The sequence below is a fragment of the Tetrao urogallus genome, assembly GCF_951394365.1.
Source record: "Tetrao urogallus genome assembly, chromosome: 5".
Classification (NCBI taxonomy): Eukaryota; Metazoa; Chordata; class Aves; order Galliformes; family Phasianidae; genus Tetrao; species Tetrao urogallus.
The window spans coordinates 57,200,296-57,221,732 of NC_136818.1; the positions used below are offsets into that span (position 1 = coordinate 57,200,296).

At 38.6% G+C, this 21,437-nt stretch overlaps 1 protein-coding gene across 1 annotated transcript; it reads right to left on the minus strand.

The window, feature by feature from the left end:
- Positions 1–2,489: 2,489 nt before the first annotated feature.
- CCDC186 (coiled-coil domain containing 186) lies at positions 2,490–19,663 on the minus strand (the record flags this gene model as incomplete). The annotated part of the gene is made up of 15 exons (XM_079536124.1): positions 2,490–2,573; positions 3,339–3,558; positions 4,520–4,730; positions 5,753–5,833; positions 6,936–7,125; positions 7,656–7,911; positions 9,763–9,905; positions 10,511–10,597; positions 11,293–11,391; positions 11,740–11,844; positions 12,392–12,511; positions 13,779–13,991; positions 14,991–15,119; positions 17,008–17,134; positions 18,972–19,663. The coding sequence occupies 15 exons, from the start codon at positions 19,661–19,663 to the stop codon at positions 2,490–2,492; spliced, it is 2,757 nt and encodes a 918-aa protein (XP_079392250.1).
- Between the last annotated feature and the right edge of the window lie 1,774 nt (positions 19,664–21,437).

The window sequence follows — 21,437 nt, forward strand, 5'->3', positions numbered from 1 at the left end:
GTTGATGAAATTTCTATCTCTAACAGGTATGTTTAAAATAAAGCTTCTAGAAGATGCCTTTGGTCCATGTGAATACCGTACTCAACACAGTACATGGAGTGAAATTTAGGCTGCTCTGTGTCTCCACGACAAAGGGAAAAAAACTCTGGAAAGTTACTAGTGCTACAGAAAGAAAGCAGCATTTAGAAGGACAACTAGCTAGGCTTCTCAAATAACTTAAAAGGAGAAACAACCATGCCGAAAAGAAATAAAAATTTCCACAATGTCATTGCACTTGTTCCATCTGCACCACACCTCTCCTTCATTCACATTTTACACCTGAAGAACACACATTAAATGATTACAGTATTAACACGGTATCTAAAATACTGGAGTCATTCAGCTGAAGACCTGAAAATATCCAGAGATCTGGTACATTAGAGCACAAAAATGCAAATATATGAGAGCTAAGCTATGTCTTGACATGCAGGTTAATCTTTCAAGATCCTTTCCTTCAGCAGAAGGTCTAGTTCAGCTGAGACCAACTGCATAATGTTTGCTCAGGATTAGATGTCAGCTTCCCAGAAGTTGGTGACAAGCCTCTCCCAGCAGAGCCAGGAATTTTCCTCTCCACATCACTTAAGCAACGGTAAAGCAGAGGTAGTCCCATGACTGTGCTGGTAAAAATTCCCTAGCACTTTGCACAACCATTGCTCTCAGGAGTTTAAAAAAATATATATGTATGCATAAAAACCCACCCAGATTAACGGGTCACAGTTTTTCCAAAGCTCATGAGAATCTAAATCATTGGTTTCCACTCCCTCATTTCTAAATGAAATCCACTGACAGTGAAAGGACCAGCTATCCAAAGACCCTTGAAGCTCTCTGGACCACAAAGTGGGTCTTGAACCTGCAAGCACTTTCAGAAATGCCTATCTTTGAAATGAACAGGAAGCCTCACTATCCTGTACCATCTACTCACACTAAACATGACCCTTCTGCTCAATTTGGCTCATTACAACAACACTCAAGTGACTCAGTGGCACATGAGATGCTTTCATAAGCTCCCCTCCCTGTACGCTGCAGGATTCAAGCCCTTGTTTTGTATATGATGTAAACTGTACATAGAGTAAGACAGATTTCCCCCCCTCCAAAGTGCCCTAATTCAAATAGCTAGAGCATTTGAATGCTGTAGCATGTAAGTGTACACAACCTTTTTTCCATAATAGGAAGTTCAAGTAATTAAGAAAAAAAAAAACAAAATATGTATTTACAGCGTGAACTGGTCAATATGTTTTGGTCAAAAGGCAGTAAGTGCACCAATAGTGCATCCACTGCTGGAATAGACACTTCAGATTCTGTAGATTACTTACCCTGGAATTAAAATGTGAATATGTTGTTGTGAAACTAGAACCTTGTCACCTTGTTCCTCTTCTACTATCACCATCTCAAACACCAACAATTAAACCATTCTCAGTTCATGCCACACTGACCACCTAATTCTTCACAACAGTAAAATTAAGGAGTCACATCATTTCTATGCCATTTTTACAGTTCAATCAACAGACAAAAATCCCACAAGTTCTAGGTTCCACTTCTTACCATCACTTTCACTGGCTGGTCTATCCATATGTAATGAGAAAACTCAGTAAGCTTCTATTTGAAAAAAAGCTTTTTTTCTTGGTCTGAAAACAGATGCAATCACAATGTAACAGTGGGCAGCTGAACTCTTTTAAAATGCTGTTAAATACACAGAATGCTGGAGAACTTTTGACAATTATCTGAGAACTTCTTTAGATCTATATATCTAAAGATCAGGGGTTACAGGATTTATTGAATTGATGTTTACGTTACACACACTCAACAACTGCATCAAGAAGTCTTTCGAACCCTTAATTTTACTGTTGTTTCACTTCCTTTCAATAAAGAAATCTATTAGCTGAATGTTAATCCAATACAGAAAATAAACAATATCATGATCATCACTCAAAAAAACAATTTGTGACAAAGCATTTTTCCATGCATTTGTCAAAAGCTCTTCATCAACCTAAACATCAGAATTAATATGCAAGAAATAACGTCTGAAAGCCCTTAAAGCTCAGTAACATTGGATATGTTCGACAGCATTTAAAACATAATTGGTTTATTTTTTCAAGCTCCATCATTAAGAGACTGATTAATTACACAGCAGAAATGAAAGTCTCACTGCAACTCACTCAAAACACAGTATGCACTGCAAAGCGTCTGTATGTCATTCCAAATGGAAGTTTTAGATCAACATAGTGTCAGTAAAACTCAGCAACACCTCAGGCTGGTACTGAGTAGACAGAACTACACAGATGCCTGCAGATCTCTCAAAGTAAGGACAGCCTGCATGACTAAAGGCTGTGTACACAAAATACTGCTTGTGCTGGCAGGCAATCAAATTTCAGGAAAAACGTTAAAAAATAGTGGTCTGTAGCACCTGCCTTTTCTGCATCTTCACGCCAGTTATTCCACAGAAGCTTTAGTTATGTCTGTTTGATTTTCTGTTCCAGTTCATGCTTGTGTTTAATAAGCCGTTCTATTTCTGTTCCTAGGGTTTGAAGGTTTTCCTTAGGGGAAAAAAAAGAGTAGGTTAACTTACAGAGAGAAAACAAGTAATATCAGCACATACACTAACAAGTTAAAATAATTATGTCAGCAGATTGACACTTGAATCACACAGAACTGTAGGGGTTGGAAGGGACCTCCTGAGATCATCGAGTCCAACCCCCAACACTTACAAGTACTCAGAACAAATGCAAATGATTAGAAAGGTAGAGAAAACCAAACGCATTTCAATTAAAGATGCAAACCTCTGAGCAAGCCTTTGTTATGGTTACTAAGATTCTACAGGCTGCCTCTAAAATGTACAGTGTTCAAGAATGACAATTACTGAAAGAGATCTCCAGCTTCTACAGAACACTGCAGTTCACCTGGCAGCCTACACAACTCTTTTCAGCCTCCCATCCCTTCACAGCAGACGTGCTGCCCCAGCTCAGTGTGGTACCCAGTGCCTGGCACACAGCCTGGCAGGTGGAGCCCACGCCACAAGCTCTGCACAGCTGGGGAGAACATGCACAACCCCTTCTCCACAGAACGCACACGCAGCCAACATTTACTGCTGAGAACCAGCTCACCAGTGCAGCATGACAGGAGTCACAGGGAGGTAGCAGTACTTCAAGTTACAGCGCTCTTAGATTAACCCAGTGCTATCAGTGTCACAATTCACACCGATCTGACATCCAAAAAGCCTCCTCCTTCAATAGCACGCATCTCTTCAAAGAGATTACTTCAGAACCACAAGAACTCGCAAAACAAAAGAGACAGATACTCACTTTTAGTGTAATATTCTTCAGTAATGTATCTTCTAACACAGCTTGCAGCTTTCTGTTTATCTCTAAGGAAAGTTCTAACGTGAGACCACTATCTGCAGGATGAGATGTATACAGAGATGCCATAATTCCTCCCCGCCTACTCAAGTGTACTTTGTTGAAGTCAGATGCCTCTGAGGACAGTGCGCCAGCTTCTTCCCGCAAAATGTAACTCTGAATAATTCTGAGCAAAAAATAAAGAAGACATCATGGCATTAGAAGGTAGAGAAAAGGCAGACACCAAACTAACTTCAGAATCCTGACATACAATAATTTTCAATCAGAACTGTATTACTGAAAAGGCAATCAAGTCCTGCAACTCCTATGGCAGCAGAAAATCTATCACCTGTGGTATATAGTCATGTCACTACAGTGTGCAAGTTATACGTACTTAGAAGTACTTTGAGAAAATAATATACTACTGCAGCCAAAAATAAAAGGACTAAAAGATGCCCCATCTACTTTTCTTTGATTCTGAAAGATAGAATGACCTGTTAGAAAACACCACTTATCCTGAAAGATGAGCAACTGAACTTGTCTCATGAAACATGACAACAGTCTTCAATTTTAAGATGATTTCATGATCCCACAGAAACCATCTCCCTCAGCTCACAGGAAAGATATATTTCATTAGTGTAGCAACACATGCTGAAACTCAAATAAGTAAGCCTTGAGAGCTAGAGGAAGGACAGTAGAACATTAATGACCTGTACACAAAACTGCTCAGAGATCTCATACATGAAAGAGTTGTTTAAACCAACTTTTCTAGCAACAACTCCAACCACATACTTTATTTCTGCCTGACTCAAGTTTCTGGAGAACGATTTGCAGCACTACTGTCAGTTCTCAGTTGCTACTGAGAGCTACATGACATTAATCCATAAGAGAACAAAGTACAAGACAGCCTGGGGAGCAACCTTTTCTTCTTTTCATTTTTCAGCCAGCACCCACAGTTGGACTCATTTGTTGGAACAGCCATTGAAGCATCACTGTTCGTTCAAGTCATGACTTCCCACATCATTTCAACAAAAGCTGACAATACCAAAACTACACTAAGAACTCTTAAAGAAAAAAAGAGTCTCACATACACAACAGTTTATGCATACTCAATACTGAAAACTTTATAAACCAAACTCAGAACATACTTGGTTTTTTTCCTGATTTCCTCCACTAGGTGTTTAATGTGATCCTCCATAAACTCCATCTTCTCATTTTTTCGAGCATGTGCTTTCTGTAGCCTCAGAATTCTTTCGACCAAGACAGACTTGTCCACCTCTGGGAAGCTATCCACAGCCACTGAAGATCCAGTATTCTCCGGAGACCGATCCTCATTGCCGCTGCGTGCATTAAGGGACCCTGCCAACACATCCCAATTTTAGAAGCTCTTTTTATTTCTAACCTAGGTAAAACAGAACTTCACCAGTGCAATGCATTCATTACGTTTCAATAGCCTGTTTTCTTCAGAATGCTGGTTTCCCTTCCATGTGAGCAGGTTTTTATGTAAGTAGTATTTATACCATTTAAATGCAAGCTGAAACAGCAGCGTAGTCCCCTAATATAGGCACAGTCCCATCAGTGTAACTGAGTTTATTTTGGTAACACTTTTGTAGAAGTACCTTCATATTCATTAATACTGCTTTACACAAGATTGAACTGATGTTAAACAGATTTCCTCTAGAGCCCACTAAACTTACAACCATGAGAACTGTCTACAGAACGACCAGAGACGTACATTACAAATAGTCTGCAGCACTGATCACTTAGAGACTGAAATATTTTTTGCTTTCTGTTCAACTCTCTAAGTATCTCTCTCTTATACAGCAAGATCACACAATAATTCGGCAGACATAACTCAACTTAAAACCCTCATCTATTGAGGAAGAAAACAGATGTTGTTTTCAGCACTAAAGATAACTGTTTCACTGCTAACTGGATAGAAAGTCATGAATTTTACACAAATACGCTGACGCTTCTAAACATGCTAATTGATTTTATCATTTACACAGTTACAACTGTCAACAGGGCAGTTAAACACTGCTGAAAGCTGCTGCAAATTTTTGTTTTGTCCCTGGCTGCACTTAATAGGGTCCTCTACAAACTGGAGAGCTCTGAGCTTCCTCCAAACATAAAAGCAAAGTCAGGTGCTTAAGAAGATCCAAAACATATAAACATCAAGCTTCATGAAATAAGAACCCTTAACTGCATTCAGCCACGTGCATTTTGGTGTTTGAAGGCTATTTTGTCAGCTCTAGTGGGAGATTGCCCACACATCACATATGCACAAACCACAGAAAGAACAAAAGCTCATGGCAGCACACCATGGCAACCTTATTAAGATGAAAGGATTGCTGTGGCAGCCCCGTTATTTGTCGTATTACCTGATGAACTGGAACGGCTCCCCATGCTGCTGACTTCTTTGTCATAATTACCATTTTCAATCTGATCCAATTTCCTCCGTGCTAAAAGTATAATGAAATTATGGTTACCAACAGGAGATTAAAAATCAAGAACCACAGTATGATACAACAAACACTCTAATCCTTTGTAACCTGCAATAATTTCACTTGGCTTGACCACTTAAAGGTAGCAACTAAAAGCTACGTGGGGGCATGGGAGAACCACCACCTGCAAAACAACTGCCCTCCTTCTCTCCCTTCCCCTAGGCATGAAGTACCTGAATGCAACATCCACTAAGATCCCCAATACACCACAGCAGTTTGTAGACACAGGGGAATGTCACAGAAAATTAATTCAGACCAAGATGACTTAGATTTGATTTTACCTCTTTCATAATTGCTGAATGACAGAATGGCAGCTCTGTTTTAGGATCTCATGACTATCACTACTGGGAGCTGAAAGTAGTGCTTGTGCCAGAAGCACCACTCATTCAATAGGGATGAAAAGGGAAAGTGCACAGCTGTTCATATTCATACAAAAAAAGAGACAAATAACTTCTCTTGCAAAACGCCAGTAGGAGGTTTTTCCCTTTCAAACAGATTTGAATGTATTCAAAGCTATCTGCATTCAGAGCTTACCAACTATCAAGTAATTATTTCCGTTTATTGGAAAAAAAAAAACAACAACTGGGCTTTCTACATCCTTCTTTATCAACTGAAGTGCTCTGTTTAATACACTACACATTACCCCTCGGCAGTAATTCCTGATACAGCCAGGAGAAGACTTCTAGCAATTTCTGAATATGCTCATCCAATGATGAGGATCCTTATGCACCCCACAGTGACATTCAGCTAGTGACACACAGGGTAACAAAGAGCAAACTCTCTTGAGATAAAATTTTCATTTTATGAATAAGCCCATTATGAATAAGCCGAAGTTATTAGTTTTAACTAATAAGACTGACAACTGACACTAAGTGCTGTTCACTCCAAATGCACTTTCCCCCAAATCTAACTTGCTCACTCATTCTCATCCTCTTTAGAGACAGGAAGATCTTAAAGGAGTGCACTCAATACAAATACTGACATGACTCTAATCTCCACAAGACCCTGCAAAGGGGCTTACAGACTAGGCTGGCTCATTGTATCTGAAAATAATTTTAACCTAGCTGAAGCTGTTTTGTGAGATCTTTCAGATTTGCTGCATGCTTGCGCTTCTGTGTAGTCAATTCATCTTTCAGTTCATCCACATGGGTCTTCAGTGCTGTGAGTTCTTTCTGCTCTGAAGCTAGCTGAGCCTGTAGCATCTCAACTTCTAGCTTTCGTTGATCCTCCTCCTTCTGCAACTTGGTGGTCTGAAATTATAGGTCACAAGCAAAAAAAAAAAAAAAAAAAAAAGCACTTTTTACCTCATAATCTCTTGCATTTAAAATTTACTAAACACTAACTCTGCAAATGAATACACAACAGTGCAATGCTGCAGTAAGAGAATCCTGAACTCTAAAACATGTATACAATGCAGCACAGAACTATGTAGAGCTGTACAGTGCAGTTACATTAATTTCTTTTTGAAAACGTTCATTATAAGTGATGTTCACCTCACATTTTTCAAAGATGACCTAAAAAACAGTTTGCAGTAATAAATTTCACACGTGAATTACAAGCTTTTGATTGTTCCAATGACAGCTGCACAGAGATCTCTGCCCTCCAAGACAAATTGAGCAACACAGAAACACCCTCACCTCATTTAAGCCCAGTGTACTTTGGCATTTCTTTCCTCTCCAGATTGGCAAACTCAAGAACTTGAGTTTGGGAAAGGAAAGGTGGAATTCATGTCCTCCAGACATCTCAGTAGGGCAGAAAACAAGCTGCATGCTATACTCACCAAATCATCTTTAGCCTGCTGAACACATTCCAGCTGATTCTGCAGCTCTCTTTCGCTGTAAGAAAGCTTATCCAATTGGCTCTGTAAGGAATTGTTTTCAGACTGAAGCTGTGCATTCTTACTGGTTAATTTTTCAGTGAATATCAATAGCTCAGATTCTCTTTTCCGACTACCTTCAATGTCCTTCTGGAGATCAGCAATAAGAGAATTGAGACCATCTACTTCTTCCTTTAAAGCACTGATATCTTGTTCATCTCTGTCAAAACAATTGCATTTTATTAGGGAAAACTGAGCTTGAAGTCATCAGATATGAAACCTTACTGAAATAAAAGCATTTGAGACCAAGTAAGGGAAAAAAACAATGAATGACCCTGGCATATCACTGGGTGCTTTTAAATACCAAAAGAGTTCACGGATTCCACATTTCATGATGTGATGCAATGATGAAGTAACACAGAAAACTGTATCTCATGTTAAGGCTGTAGCCAGTGGCATCCTCAAGGAAGGCAACCTCTCTGCTCACTGTGCCCTGTACAGCATGTCTAAACAAAATCCTCAGAAGCAGTACTGCAGGTAAGAGAAAGGCCTGCAAATCCAATATGCTCATGCTTTGCTTTTCAAAATACATTCTTTCATTATGATGAGAGGCATTTCTACACCTACCAGTCAGGGTTGAAATAAAAAATTAAATGTTTACATATCTCAGGATGGTCTAAGGGACTCCTAAAATAATCTTTCCTGCAAAACTCCAAATATTTTAATACTTCCTGCAATGCACAAAAAATAGCTGAACATCCACTTTATGCTATCTTTTTACACAAGTCTCCTTTCAGTTTTCTCTAAAAGAAGGAAACCTGCTCTGACAATCCTTTTCTCATTAGAAAAAAAGAGATGAGAGTTTACATGAATTAAGACAAAGCTCCTTCCAGACGATGACAGGTAGTTATTTATTCTAAGCAACAGTAAGAAAAACTAAGCTCCAGATTCCAGGATTTCCGTTTCAGAAATAACAGGCATTTACTGACTGAAGTTTTCAATCTCTTGTTGAGATTCCACAACTTTATTAAACATTCTAGAGAATAACGAAAACATGTTTAGCTCATTTTAAGAGAGAAATAAAAGATTGGATAAAAATTATATAGCAGCAATGAGCACTGCAGACATTGGATCAAAAGTTTGCTTTTAAATATCCTAACTTAACAGAAAAAGAGTCATTTACAAGGACATCTGAATTACTGAGAAAAGATAACTGGAAAAAAACGTTTGCAGTTTTCTCACTGATCACCAAGCTTATTTTGATTCTTTCTGCACTTCTGATTGAAGTGTAAGGTTCAGCTGTCTCTAATGGAATGCATTCTACCTTAGAAAGGAAGGCTGATGAGCGTGCTAGCACAGCTGACCAGCACAGAGCAAATGGAAAATGCTTCATTCTCTAAACCTGAGGAGAACATATATTGCTGAAGGACTTTTCAATGACAAGTAAGAACTCCTTAGAAGTACTGGAGGGACATGTGAGTGGTTCTGTTTATCCAACAGCTATTTTACTTACTGAGAATCAATGAAGCAGAAAGCATTTCCGCATTCTAGTTAACACGACTCATACAGAAACACACATGCACACAGAAACTCCCCAACTGTCCATGAACTCTTTGTTTCTTATACTTTTAAGTGAGCAAACTTCTACACAGCACAACTAATACTAACCCACCATAAACACAAATGCTCCTTACTGTCTGCAAAGTATCTGCCAGGCATGAAGCTGTTAAATACTTTAATTCACCCAGCACATTTTTGAAGCAATGGATCTTTCCAGTTTAGTTCTTACTTTCCCTAGTCTTCCAAAAAAGCAAGCACTAAGCATGCTCCTACATGACAGAACTTCCTAGACAGCATACTGAAACAAAAGCTTCCAAGGGATGAGTCTAAACTCACCTGTCTTCTAAAGAGACTACAGATGTTCTATTACTAGCAATATTGATTACATTAAACAAACATTTAAGATGATATTCCACATCATGGATGCTTCAAAACGCATCATCATTTCAATAAGTAACTTCCCATTTCCCAAAAAATCAGTCCCATCATTCCTAGAAGTTCATATCTGTACCTCTGATGCTGATCCTGCAGACGATCTACAGTTTTAACTCTGTCCAGTAAACTCTGAATTTCAGTTTTCTGTCTATTAATGATTTCTTTATACTTGGATAATTCATCTTCTGTTCTTAAACGCTCATCCTCTAGACACTTCACCTAAACAGAAAAAAACAAAATTTTCCCAAGCTTTGAAGCTGAATTATTTTGATCAGATGTCTGGGTTTTTGTACAAAACTCCCACATTACTTTTCATGATTCCAGGCAGATCAGAACAACAATACCTTTTTTTTTTTAAATACAAAATACAGATAGAAAAATACACAAAATTTGATGCAAACAACATCAAATTAAACAAGTGAGACTAACATTAGTCTTATTCAGAAGCTCAAACTTACAAGACTAGTGCATTCAAAGACAGCATTCCCCAATTACAAATCCAAACCCCCTCTTTCTAAGGCCCCTCTGATCTCTAGTTTGAGGGACCAGCAAGACAACTCACAGACCACCTTCAGGAGATCTCAATTAAATGTTTCTTGTACCTTCTCAGTCTAATGAGGTGCATACCATGAAACAAAACTTACTGTGGGCCAGCAGCCACCAATAAAGGCCACACAGCCACAGTTATGTACTTCTGGTTTCATGCCAGTCAGTACCTAATCACATCTATTCAAAGAACTAAAAATACAATTAACAAATCGAACACAGTCTTGTTTCAAAAGCCAGCATTTTCCCTCTTGCTCCCCTATGATCCCACACACTACCTTTGTTCTCAGAGTTCGAAGCTCATCCATGCCTTCTTTAAACGTTCTCTTCAAGTCTTCCAGTTCTTTTATTTTTGCATGAGGCACCTTTTAAAAAAAAAAAAGAGTGAGATGTTGCCTAAGAAATCGAAACTGACAATGACATTTCCTGGGATGTCAAAGAAAATCTAGCTCAATGCAGGTCAACACAACAGCTCAGATGGTTTAAGAAAGAACAAGTACTCTAAAGGTTTCCTGATTCTTAGGAAGAACTGAGAACAAAAATAGGATTCCACATTTTGGTTTCAGCTGTACAAGATTAACAGCTCAACAACTCCTGGCAAATGTTGACAGCAAAGAGACAGTTGTTTAACTGAATGTGACATACGCACATGTGATCAGGTATTAAATCATTAGAGAATTTAGCTTCTGGGACAGCAAGCTGCCACAGAGAAAAGAAGCTACTCTTAGCAAAACACTCAGAGAAAGACAATCCTGCCTGCGAATTTGTGCTCCAAATTATAGCAAAATTCATGTTTATAAATGAAAAAGCACTTATTTTGTTCTCATTATACCATACTTTTTCTATAGCTTTGTCTTTAGAAAGTTCATCTGGGACAACATCTAAAAAACATCCTCCAGAAATGGGGGCTGGAGACAGACACCTGGAATAGAGTACTAGGCCAAGAAGGGGATGCCTGGCATCCCTTAGATGCAAGAATCTTAGAAACTCGCAGCTTTCTTAACTACCAAGTTAGCAATTGTGCTATGTCCACATTTGTCTCCACAAATCACATATTTACCTCCAAGTGGTCAGATTTCTCCTGCACTTGTTTCTCTAGTTCTCCTTTAGTTACTCTGAATTTTGCATCCAATTCATTCGATCTAATTTCTTCTGATTCCTAAAAGGATAGAAGATACAAGGACAGTTTTATGGTTTTACATTCCCCTTTCCTGCTTTATGAGCAGAGACAGCTTCTCACATCACTGAACATGCTTCTGTAGGTAGGTATCTAAACAGTTCTGAACATGTGAAGGAAGGCCTTCACGTAGACTGGATGCCAAGCATGACAAACTTTTTCCCTTTGCTTTACTTGGAAAGTTGATAAATAAATCAGTGATTGGTCATCTCAGCATTGCAGCTCCCATGGAGCTCCCATTCTTTCTTGCTACAACTTAAGGCAGAGATGGAAGAAAAAAACAAAACAGATCCTAAACAGTAATTTCACCTCCTAAGGAAAGATACCTACTTGATAAGTTTTTATCATTTCTTGACAATTTTTCCTTATCTGATCTGCTTCTTCTTTTGCTTGAGTCAACTTTGTTGTTGCATCTTTGAGGCGCTCTTTGGATTCCTATGCAAACAGGAATGAAAAAGGTTAAGCTTACTTATCTGTTCTTAATTTAGAAAAAGCATTTCTCATAATAAAAGTTATCTACTTCAGTTTGAAATGAATCAAAACAGGAAGTCCAGCTCCCCCCGGCTCACCAACACACACACACACACACCCTTTGCTTTTATTCAGGTATTGCTTTAATTTTGCCTGTTCCAGCACTGAAAGCACACAAAAATGGCCTGCATGCATTTTCTGATGACAAACACATTAAATCTATCACATAACTAATAAAGCAAAAAGAGTTAAACCTATCATACAAAGTCAAAATTAAAAAATGATCTTTTGAAAAGAATGATCAGATTGAAGCGATTCCCCCCAGCACAGACCCCTCACACCCTTCCAACATTTCATCTTCAATATCAATAAACTCAAGAGCACTACTGCAACTTGTTGCAGGTGTTCAAATAGAAAATATTCTAAAGCAGATTTTAGTACTAAAGAGTAAACCATATAGTAACTACACTGCTCTGACTGCAGTTTCATGTCATGATAGTACTTCACCAACCTTATGAGAATCCATTTCTGTTTTTAATTTGTTCTGAGCCCATTTTACTTTGATAACATGAGAATTGACTTCCTCTTTCAATTTTTCAATGTCTTTGTTGAGTCGAGTGACTTCAGCATCCTAAAAAAAATTCATCAATTTTATTTTACATATTTCAATCATCCAGTACTTCCACAACAAGACTCCTGCTGAAGGTAAATTGCACAGTTAACAATGTCTGGACTTTGTAAAGCCGTGCACAGAATTCAATATGCTCGTGATACCTTAGTGCACAAAAAAAACATAACACATCAGTGTTCTAGTCTGAGTAGTAAGGTAACACTGCATTGCTGTTAATACACGCTAATGCCACAATTCTGTTTAAAGACAAAGCACAAAATAAATATCTCCTTAAGCTGGCTTTTTGTTGCTTTTTTGGCAACAGGATGAGGAAACAGGCACAAAGCTATATATTACACAAGGCCACAGATAGAAAATGAATGACATTACAACCATCAGGGTGCAGAGCAGTGTGAGCACTGTATGTGAATGCAGGTCAAACCATCATCATTAAGTCAGTGTCAAGTAAGACCTTAGCAGAAGCACATCACTGGCCCACACTATTACAGACTTATCCACAGATCTGCCATTAAGTCAAACTTTCAAACTGTTTCTGAAGTGACAGGTTCACCTACCAAAAAAAGGTTTACAGAAGCACCATGTGAGGGCAGCACAATTCCTGTAAGGCTGCAGAGTAATTACGAGGGATTATCAACATACTTATTGTTTTATAACCTGAAGCCATGCCCTCATTTCCTACTTGTGAGAAAGGATAAATGAATTTTTGCTTCACAAATGTATTTTTATGGCTTTTATTACACTGCATTCTTCAGATCCTTCTTTGCTCAACAATTGTGCTTAGTAAAACTGCTCAAAAAGGACCCAAAATCAGCATGAACTCTACTGATTTATCAATGTGAGGGACTTCCACATGCAACAGAGTTGTGACACCCAATACAGAAAGATCTGGAAAATTCAGGAGGCTGATGGGAATCTTACTGGCTTCTAAAAAAGGAATGTCAATATTCTGGAATCAGGACTGAGAAATCCTACTGCTGTATCACCAATTTTTAGTAGTGTAAAAAATATAAAGTCCAGACAGAAAAACTTCAGTAGAGACTGCAATAATTTAATATCATTACAGCCTTTAAAAAGATACAAACGAGCAAAAAGACGACAGTAAGAAATCAGTTACTGCTCCCTTTCCTACAGCAGAAAGTGGTTTTCACAGTAAAATCAAATGAAAACAGGCTTGTTTTACCAGGCATAATAGCAAACTAGTGTTGATAAGGTTGTTTGATAGTACTTTTAATCATTCACTCAAGTCACACAGCAACACTTGGAGCACCTTAGTTTCAAAGAGCTGGTGCAATCTTCCTTTTTCCTGAGAAAGCTGCTTAATCTTATTAGTGTGCTTTTCAATTTCTTTGTTTGCATCTCTCACTCTTCTCTCAAGTATCTCCTTTTCCTTTCGGAGGTCAAGTGACTCCTTTTCCCCTCGGACGTATTTCATCACCATTGTTTCCTTCTCATGGCGTGCTTCTTCACATTTCTTATTTGCCTTGAAAAATATTTAAATATGAAACAAGGTTGATTCATTTTATTTTCCTTTTATAAGACACTACTGCAATACCTAAAATATCCAATAGACGAGCATAACAAAGTAGCTCAACAGCTCCAATTCTGCAAAGATTAACATTAGATCCCCACTTAAGCATGACAAGAGTTCAACCAATTCAACTGGAATTACTCCTAACAGTCAATACCTACCTAAGCAGCTGCAGCTTCATAGCTGAACACCTCAAGCAAAGTACCTCTATTTTAGTAATTTTGAATTCAGTTGGTTATTTCAGAAGTAGTGTATCTGACAAGCTTTAGTAATAAAAACAATACTTCTGTAAAAACACAGTTCCAGTCCTGTCTTCTTGCCAGATGTCAACAATTCAGTGGCTTTTTTTTCAGATGGATTCACTTCTGCCTCAGCATTAATAAATTCTGCTTCATATTAAAGAAACAAAATCAGGAACTGAGCTTTAGAACATACAATAAATACATGGCATAATATTAAGAAGGGAAAAATTCCAAGCTCTCAGTAAATCATGAGACAAAAAATAAGAGCTTTTCACCACAAAGCTGAAAAACACTTCATGATAACTTATGTGATAAAAAAGAGCCACTAGGAGCTTTTACCATCTCTTGAACTGAGATCAGCTTTCGGGCAAGGAAAATGAGATGCCCTGCAGGGCTGAACTGCATACACCTAGCTGTGTGCATTTGTAAGAAAGCATCAGTCACTCCATAACATTAACAGCTATTTAGAAATGTATATGTATATAATATATAGAAAATATAGAGAAAGAAATATAAAGAAAATATACGTATATATACATATATATATATATATATGTACACATATTACATATATACATATGTAACTGCATGGTAGTAGTGCCTATTTTGATTTTTTTTTACTTAACTACTTGATTTAACAATCAAGGCTGCAAGTTTCCTACAAAGATCAAGGTCACCCATGAGATGTTCAGTAATTAAAAGTTATTACCTGCTCCATTCGAAAGGCCATCTCTTTATGCAACTGCTGAATAGCATTTTTGGCTGCTGCATCTTGAGCTACAAGTTTGTCTTTATTAGCTTTCACTTCTTTATTAAGCTCTTCTATTCTTGCTTCTAGCTAAAAGACAATAGTATGATACAATTATAGGGAAAATAAGACTTTGATCATGTTGTGTACAGGCAGGACCAGTCACAGAAAATTATATGCTACAACAGATCTTCAGCAGTGCTTTAAGCTGCAAGTTACCATACTAGCATCTAGCTTTGTATTGAAGTACAAGCATGAACGTTGTAGATTTTCATCTTATGTGAGACAAACAGCACCAAATGAAGTAAAACGAGAGGCACAGTGATTTACTACAGAAAAAAATAAGATTGACAGCAGATGCAGCAGAGATGGCTGCTGTACAGAGTTACTTTGTCTTCCATTCTTTGGTTGATATCCCTGTGCCATAACCCTGTGCCAGCAGAGACGTCATGCATCCAAACTGAACCAGCAATTAATTCATTGAAAAATAACTCAGCAAATACAAAGGTGGCACTTAGTCATTGTGCTGGCACGTATTTTTAGCCACCCAGCAAACTAGATCAGAATCCTGATCCAGCTGCAGAATAATTACTGACAGCCAACTGGAACACTTCCCAAAGCACATCCACTGCACAGCCACACAAGTGCAGTACAACAGGAAGCAGTGCAGCACGGGCACAAGGGTAAGTGCTACATAAACTGCAATGCTGTCCAAAGGTTGCTCCAATTGTTCCTTAATGATTACTCTCTTGTTCCAGGCAGGACCATTCACTGAAGTCTGCCTTTTTTATTTTATTGTGGGAAAGGGTGTAAAAAAGTAGAGCTGTCAGGGCTAGTACTGCATTTTTGTGCAATTCCAAGCTATGACAAAAGACAAGAACAAACTACAATATTTGTTACCACACAATGAATGTGATCACATGCTCTACAATTTTGCAAGTGGATCATTCCGTAGCACAAGAAAACATTTCACATCTACAAGTGTACACATTTTGCTTGCAGTTGTGAGTACGGACAAACTTTCGTTTACTTGAAAGCTACCAGGAAACACTTAAGTCAGGAAATATCACATTAAAAACACAATTCATAAATAAGAAAAACCTCAAGTGAATCTTACTCCAATACATCACACAGCTCCAGTCACTATTCAGATACGATATAAAAGTATCACACTCCAAACCATTATTTTGTGACATCACCTCCAAGCAAGCAGTGTCACACATCTTACTTATCTGACTCCAAACAGAAGTTTAACTCCTTCATAAATTTTGTTATAAGAAAGCAGTGACACCTGTTGCAGTATTTTTGATACTTCCTGCACTAAAGCCAGCCACAAAAATGCAAAACCCATTTTGTTCTTTGGTCTGTCATGGTCCTGAACCACTCACTCACCAAATATCTGTATGCATTAACGGCTAATACCAAAATGATGATCATAGTTAATATGCTCTAGTCTTCATAGATATTCCACATATTATTAGCATTTACTACAGACAATACACTCACTCACTTCCATTAGCAGATGCAGTACTTAAGATTACCATGAAGAAATCAGGCATGATAAAACACTTGCATAAGATCCCCTTATGTTTACATGCAAGAAATAAATCACCTTATTAGGATAAGGGATTGAATTTGCCATTCTGCCAAAATGCACAAGATGCCTTTAGCAAACATACACTGACTTTAGCAGACAGCCAAGGTATGCACAACTTACTTAAACTGGGACTCTCTTGACTCCAAAAGACTTCCAGATACTGAACATGTAACCTGAGGTTTTGAACTCAAACCATTTAAAGATGCAAAGCATTTTTAGCCAGTAAATACTCAATGGGTGGAAGAATGGCTTCACCCTCGTAAAACATTCAGGATGCCTGAGCATGGGCATTCCCACTTCATCCCTGTGCTACCAATACATCCTATTAAATGCTGGCACCATATAGGATACAATCTGCCACTTCTCTTTTGTTATCTGTACCTGTTTAATTATGTTAAGGTGCTGCTTTTCTGTTTCTGTCCGTTTTTTCAATTCGTCCTTCAAGTTGTCCTTCTCTGAGCAGATTTCCAAAATCAGTTCTTGATGTTTTTTATTTTCTTTAATCAGTCTGTAAAGAAAAAAAAAGAAATAAAATATGCTACTTCCTTTGTTTGTCTTAATTTTAAGATGCATGTTTTTTCTTCCTGATTTGGAAATGCATTGCAACTACAGCCAGAAACATTAACTAAATCCACCAAACTCTTACAAAATGAAAAGACTAAAGTAAGACTAAAAGGTGAATCTTAAACCAGCACCTTGTGAGAAAACTGCTTGCTTCCAGCATTTTGGGGCTGCTAATGTCCATGATGAAGCGAGACATTTGATGCCTCCACACAACTAACAGAAACAGCAGCAAGCTGTGTAAAGGTTAATATTTTAAGGTACTCACAGACACCAACTTCCAACCACGCAGCCCCCCCCAGTCAAAGGTCTGAAAACACAGGTACTGTATTCCTTTGTGAGCTGGCATGAACTGTTCAGTGACCCTCAAAGCTCAGAAGCTGGTAAGAAATGGAACTCTGTTCCATATACAACAGTGATGGTGTCCATGCTCATATTCCTAAAGTGTTTATTCTTTTAGCTACAATTTGTTTCCTTGCAGCTGTTTGAAGCCTGAGTTTAAGCTAACACCTCAACAGTAACATGCTTAGCTTGAGCTTCTAGCACTGCAACATAAGGCAGTCATACACAAAACTCAGAAGTAGGACTGTCAGAATTGCTGAAGTCTGAAATGAATTTAAGTGTCTGAAGATGCAGGTGAATAGTGGATATCTGCAAAAGGACCTAAGCAAATTAATTGCATGAATTTGCGAGAGGCGTACATTTACCCAAACAAGATAATGAAATATCCCTTTAGATACAAACTTTCATCTTTAAGCTTTTAGCTTCCCTTTCAGGAAATATCTTTGAACAAACAAGGCCTTAATATTACAAAGACTTCAAAACCACCAGCAGTGAAAGAAAGCTTTGATTAAAAAGCAGTTCAGAAGTAATGACTACTCCAAGATCACAGATCCTAAAAGCAGACTGGGATTCACACAACTATTGCTCACTTATGTACTACTTCTGATCATAAAAGACAGCTGGGCTATTTCCAAAACAAGGTTAAAGGAACTTCTGCTGATCGTAAGTGAAGGGACAAAAATCAACCACTCAGAATGCCCTCTGAACCAAATATATTAAGTGCTCCACAGCAGCTCTGCACCCTTGAAGCAAGTCCCTAAAAGTCACTACTCCAGGGATAACAGCTGGCAAAGAAAGAGAAACTGAAGATAACTGTATGTATGCAATAATTACATCTATCTGCACAGAAATTTGTCTGTAAGTAAGTGATCCACTGCTGTGAAAAATTCTGGCCTGCCTTTGAGTTTACTGTAAACAAATACATTAAACCTAACTTGTTCACTTACCATCTTCTGGAGTTAAAACCATCTACACATCCAACAGTTCAGATTCCCACTCCTCCCCAACAGTTAATGACCACCTAACCACACATATCCAAGCCTTCCTGTCATCAACTTGCTCACTCGCATTCTTTGCCAGAGGTTAACTGGGAAGGTACAAGAGAACACTGTCTCTACTTTTTGGGAGTCTCTGCACCTGTTTTTCAGTCCCTTTGCTGTCCTCCCCTACTATGCTACAAGAACGTCTCTTTTGAGGAACATTACACTCATTTCCAGTTCCGTAAGCAGGCGTAAAAGTTTGATCTAAGCACATATTTTTCCTTACAAGTACATAACACAATAGGTAAAAATAAGTCCTCGTTTAAAGAAAATTCTTAAAAGTCACTAACTGTACTTTGAACTCACAGAACACTAGCTGTTTCCTAACACAATGTCACATTCACACAACTGAAATTGTTTGGTATACACCTCCCTATTTCTGATGAGTACTGAAACACTCACTTTTTTATAGTTTGCTCCTGCTGCAGGTATTTATCTTGCACGCATTTATCAAACACAGCCAAGGCATGTTCACCCTTCCTCACACCATTTGGGCATTTGCATTCTTTGGAAAACTCCGTAGATAAGAGTTCAGATTCTATTTCCTTCAGCAAATCCTCCTGTGAAGAAGTCTGTTGTATTGTGGAAATAAGCTTCTTTGTGCAGTCTGTGTCATAAGGGCTTTCCGAATAGATTTTATCACTAGATTTTCTCACAAAGTCCGACTCCTCCCTCAGCTCCTGCAGTAGTTCTATTAATGATTGTTCTGTCTGATTAGTTTTTGGATTTCGTCCAAATTCTTCACTAGAAAAGGACCCTGTTTCCATGGAGCCTTCCACCCTTCTTTCAGAGCAGGTATTGGCACTACAGGCTTGCCCTTCTCTGTGGTCAAGAGCAGCACACTGCTGCTCCTGCCTTTCCGTCGGGCCTCCACCACCACTCGTGTCAGCAGCTGCTGAATCTTGGTCTGAGGACAACAACCTCGGTTCTGCTCCCAAAACACCAGCATCATCTCCAGTGCAACTGATGCTTGAGCAGCCCTTCATTCCAGCTGTGTCACCCGACTTCTTGCTACCTGACGACTGGTAAGAGGCCTCCTCTGACAGACCGAGTGGCTCCAGCGTGCTCTGCATTCCTGGTGAATACTCCTCCATCGTATTCCTGCAGAATCTGGAAGAACAACTCACATTAGACAACATATTATGATCCAAATCAAAATGAAAACTGAGAAAGGAGAGAGAAAGGCTACCGAAAGGAAAAATGCAACGGGCAAAAATATTTAGACACAGGTGATTTTAGCATTAGTAATTATTCTAATCCAGAAAGAATCCAAGTAATCACTCCTGAAAAAAAAAAAAAAAAATCAAACATTAAAAGAACAAAAAAATTCCAGAAACCATGCTTTCATTTTCTATGTGTGATTTGAAAGCAGTAATATGCCCTCACTCTTTGTTTTAAACAAAACAGGGTGACTCCCTCATTCAGGTCACAATACACTTCCTTATTGTCACATCCCCACCTACTCATTCACACAGCCAAACGTATCTGTACCCAACAGCTCAGAAGAAACAGGCTCAGGGTGACATTCTCTTTTCCCCTTCCACTCGCAAGCAACAGAAACCCCACTGGATGAGCACAGATGGTCTGCAGCAGATTTGTGCTCTCAAAAAATAGCTTGCAGAGCAAAAACTTGAGGAGTTGAAAAGCTACATATGAAGGGCTCTTTTATAAGGACACCATACCGTGATCCAGATAGCCAGATTTTTGGAAGAGCCTGGGTATAATGCTGCATCTTTTTCAGTATCCCAGATGGTCAGGTGTCTGGAAAGACTGCTGGCATTTTTAGCAAGCACACAAAGCTCTTAACATACTATTTCCATCAGCAGAAATTCATTACAGCAGTCATAACTTTCAGATGCAATCTCATCTTGCTATTACTGGATAAATTAGCCTATGTATAAACAGAAGCATTTTTTCTTTAATTTACAAATTCAGCTTTGCTTTTCCAACAATTACATCAAAAGCAACTTTGCCATCTTGCAACAAGAGGCATTTTTATACTTGCTTTCTCTCTCGTGCTTCACACAAAGCCGTTCAGCTACATGCTGCAGAATGCATTTGGACTCAACCTGAAAGGAAACCCTTTGTAGCACTTGCCTTCTCCAGAGCCTCTGCCTTATTAACCAACGTTAAGTACTGAGCCTTGTACCACTAAGACAGTGGGACACACAAATTCCATCATAACTGTGACTTATTGCCACCACTGTCATCTTTCTCTATTAGAAAGAAAATCAGATAAGGAAAAAAGCTGCAGCCTCAGCTGAGCTGTTTCTACCTGGAAATCCTAGCAAATGAGTCCCACTCCTACTCCCCAAACCCAGCATCCATTCATCAACAAGAGGAAGCTATAGATTGAACGTAGGGCTGAGAGTAAGAAAGGGAACACGCTGTGTTTCCAGACAACTTCTCTTTGGTTTATAAAACAAATCTGAATGATGCATCCTGTCCATGATGTCCACCCAACAGGACAAATCAACAGGAACAACAATGAAGCAACAAATGAAAACAGAGGTGGGAACGTGGGTGTTTTCAATATAACAAACCATGTGAAACTTGTGAAAGTTTCCCAAGCTTTACAAGGATATTAGCAAAATCCATCACCCCACCCCTTTGCTTCCAAATATTTACACATCAGTCAGTCCTGGAGCCAACAAATCCATCCACTTTGTTTGCACAGCCCAAACAACTGCTCTTTGGGTATCTCTACTTTTTGATAGCTTCTCCCAGTAACAAAACGGCAGCGTGCTGTTGTTGCTCTAAAAACAAACCAAACCCACAGACAGCCTGTATCAGCAAAGAAAATGAATGCAGCTAAAAGAAAAATTATTCAGCTTGATAGTAGCCAAACAGAACTTGCTCCTACTTCAT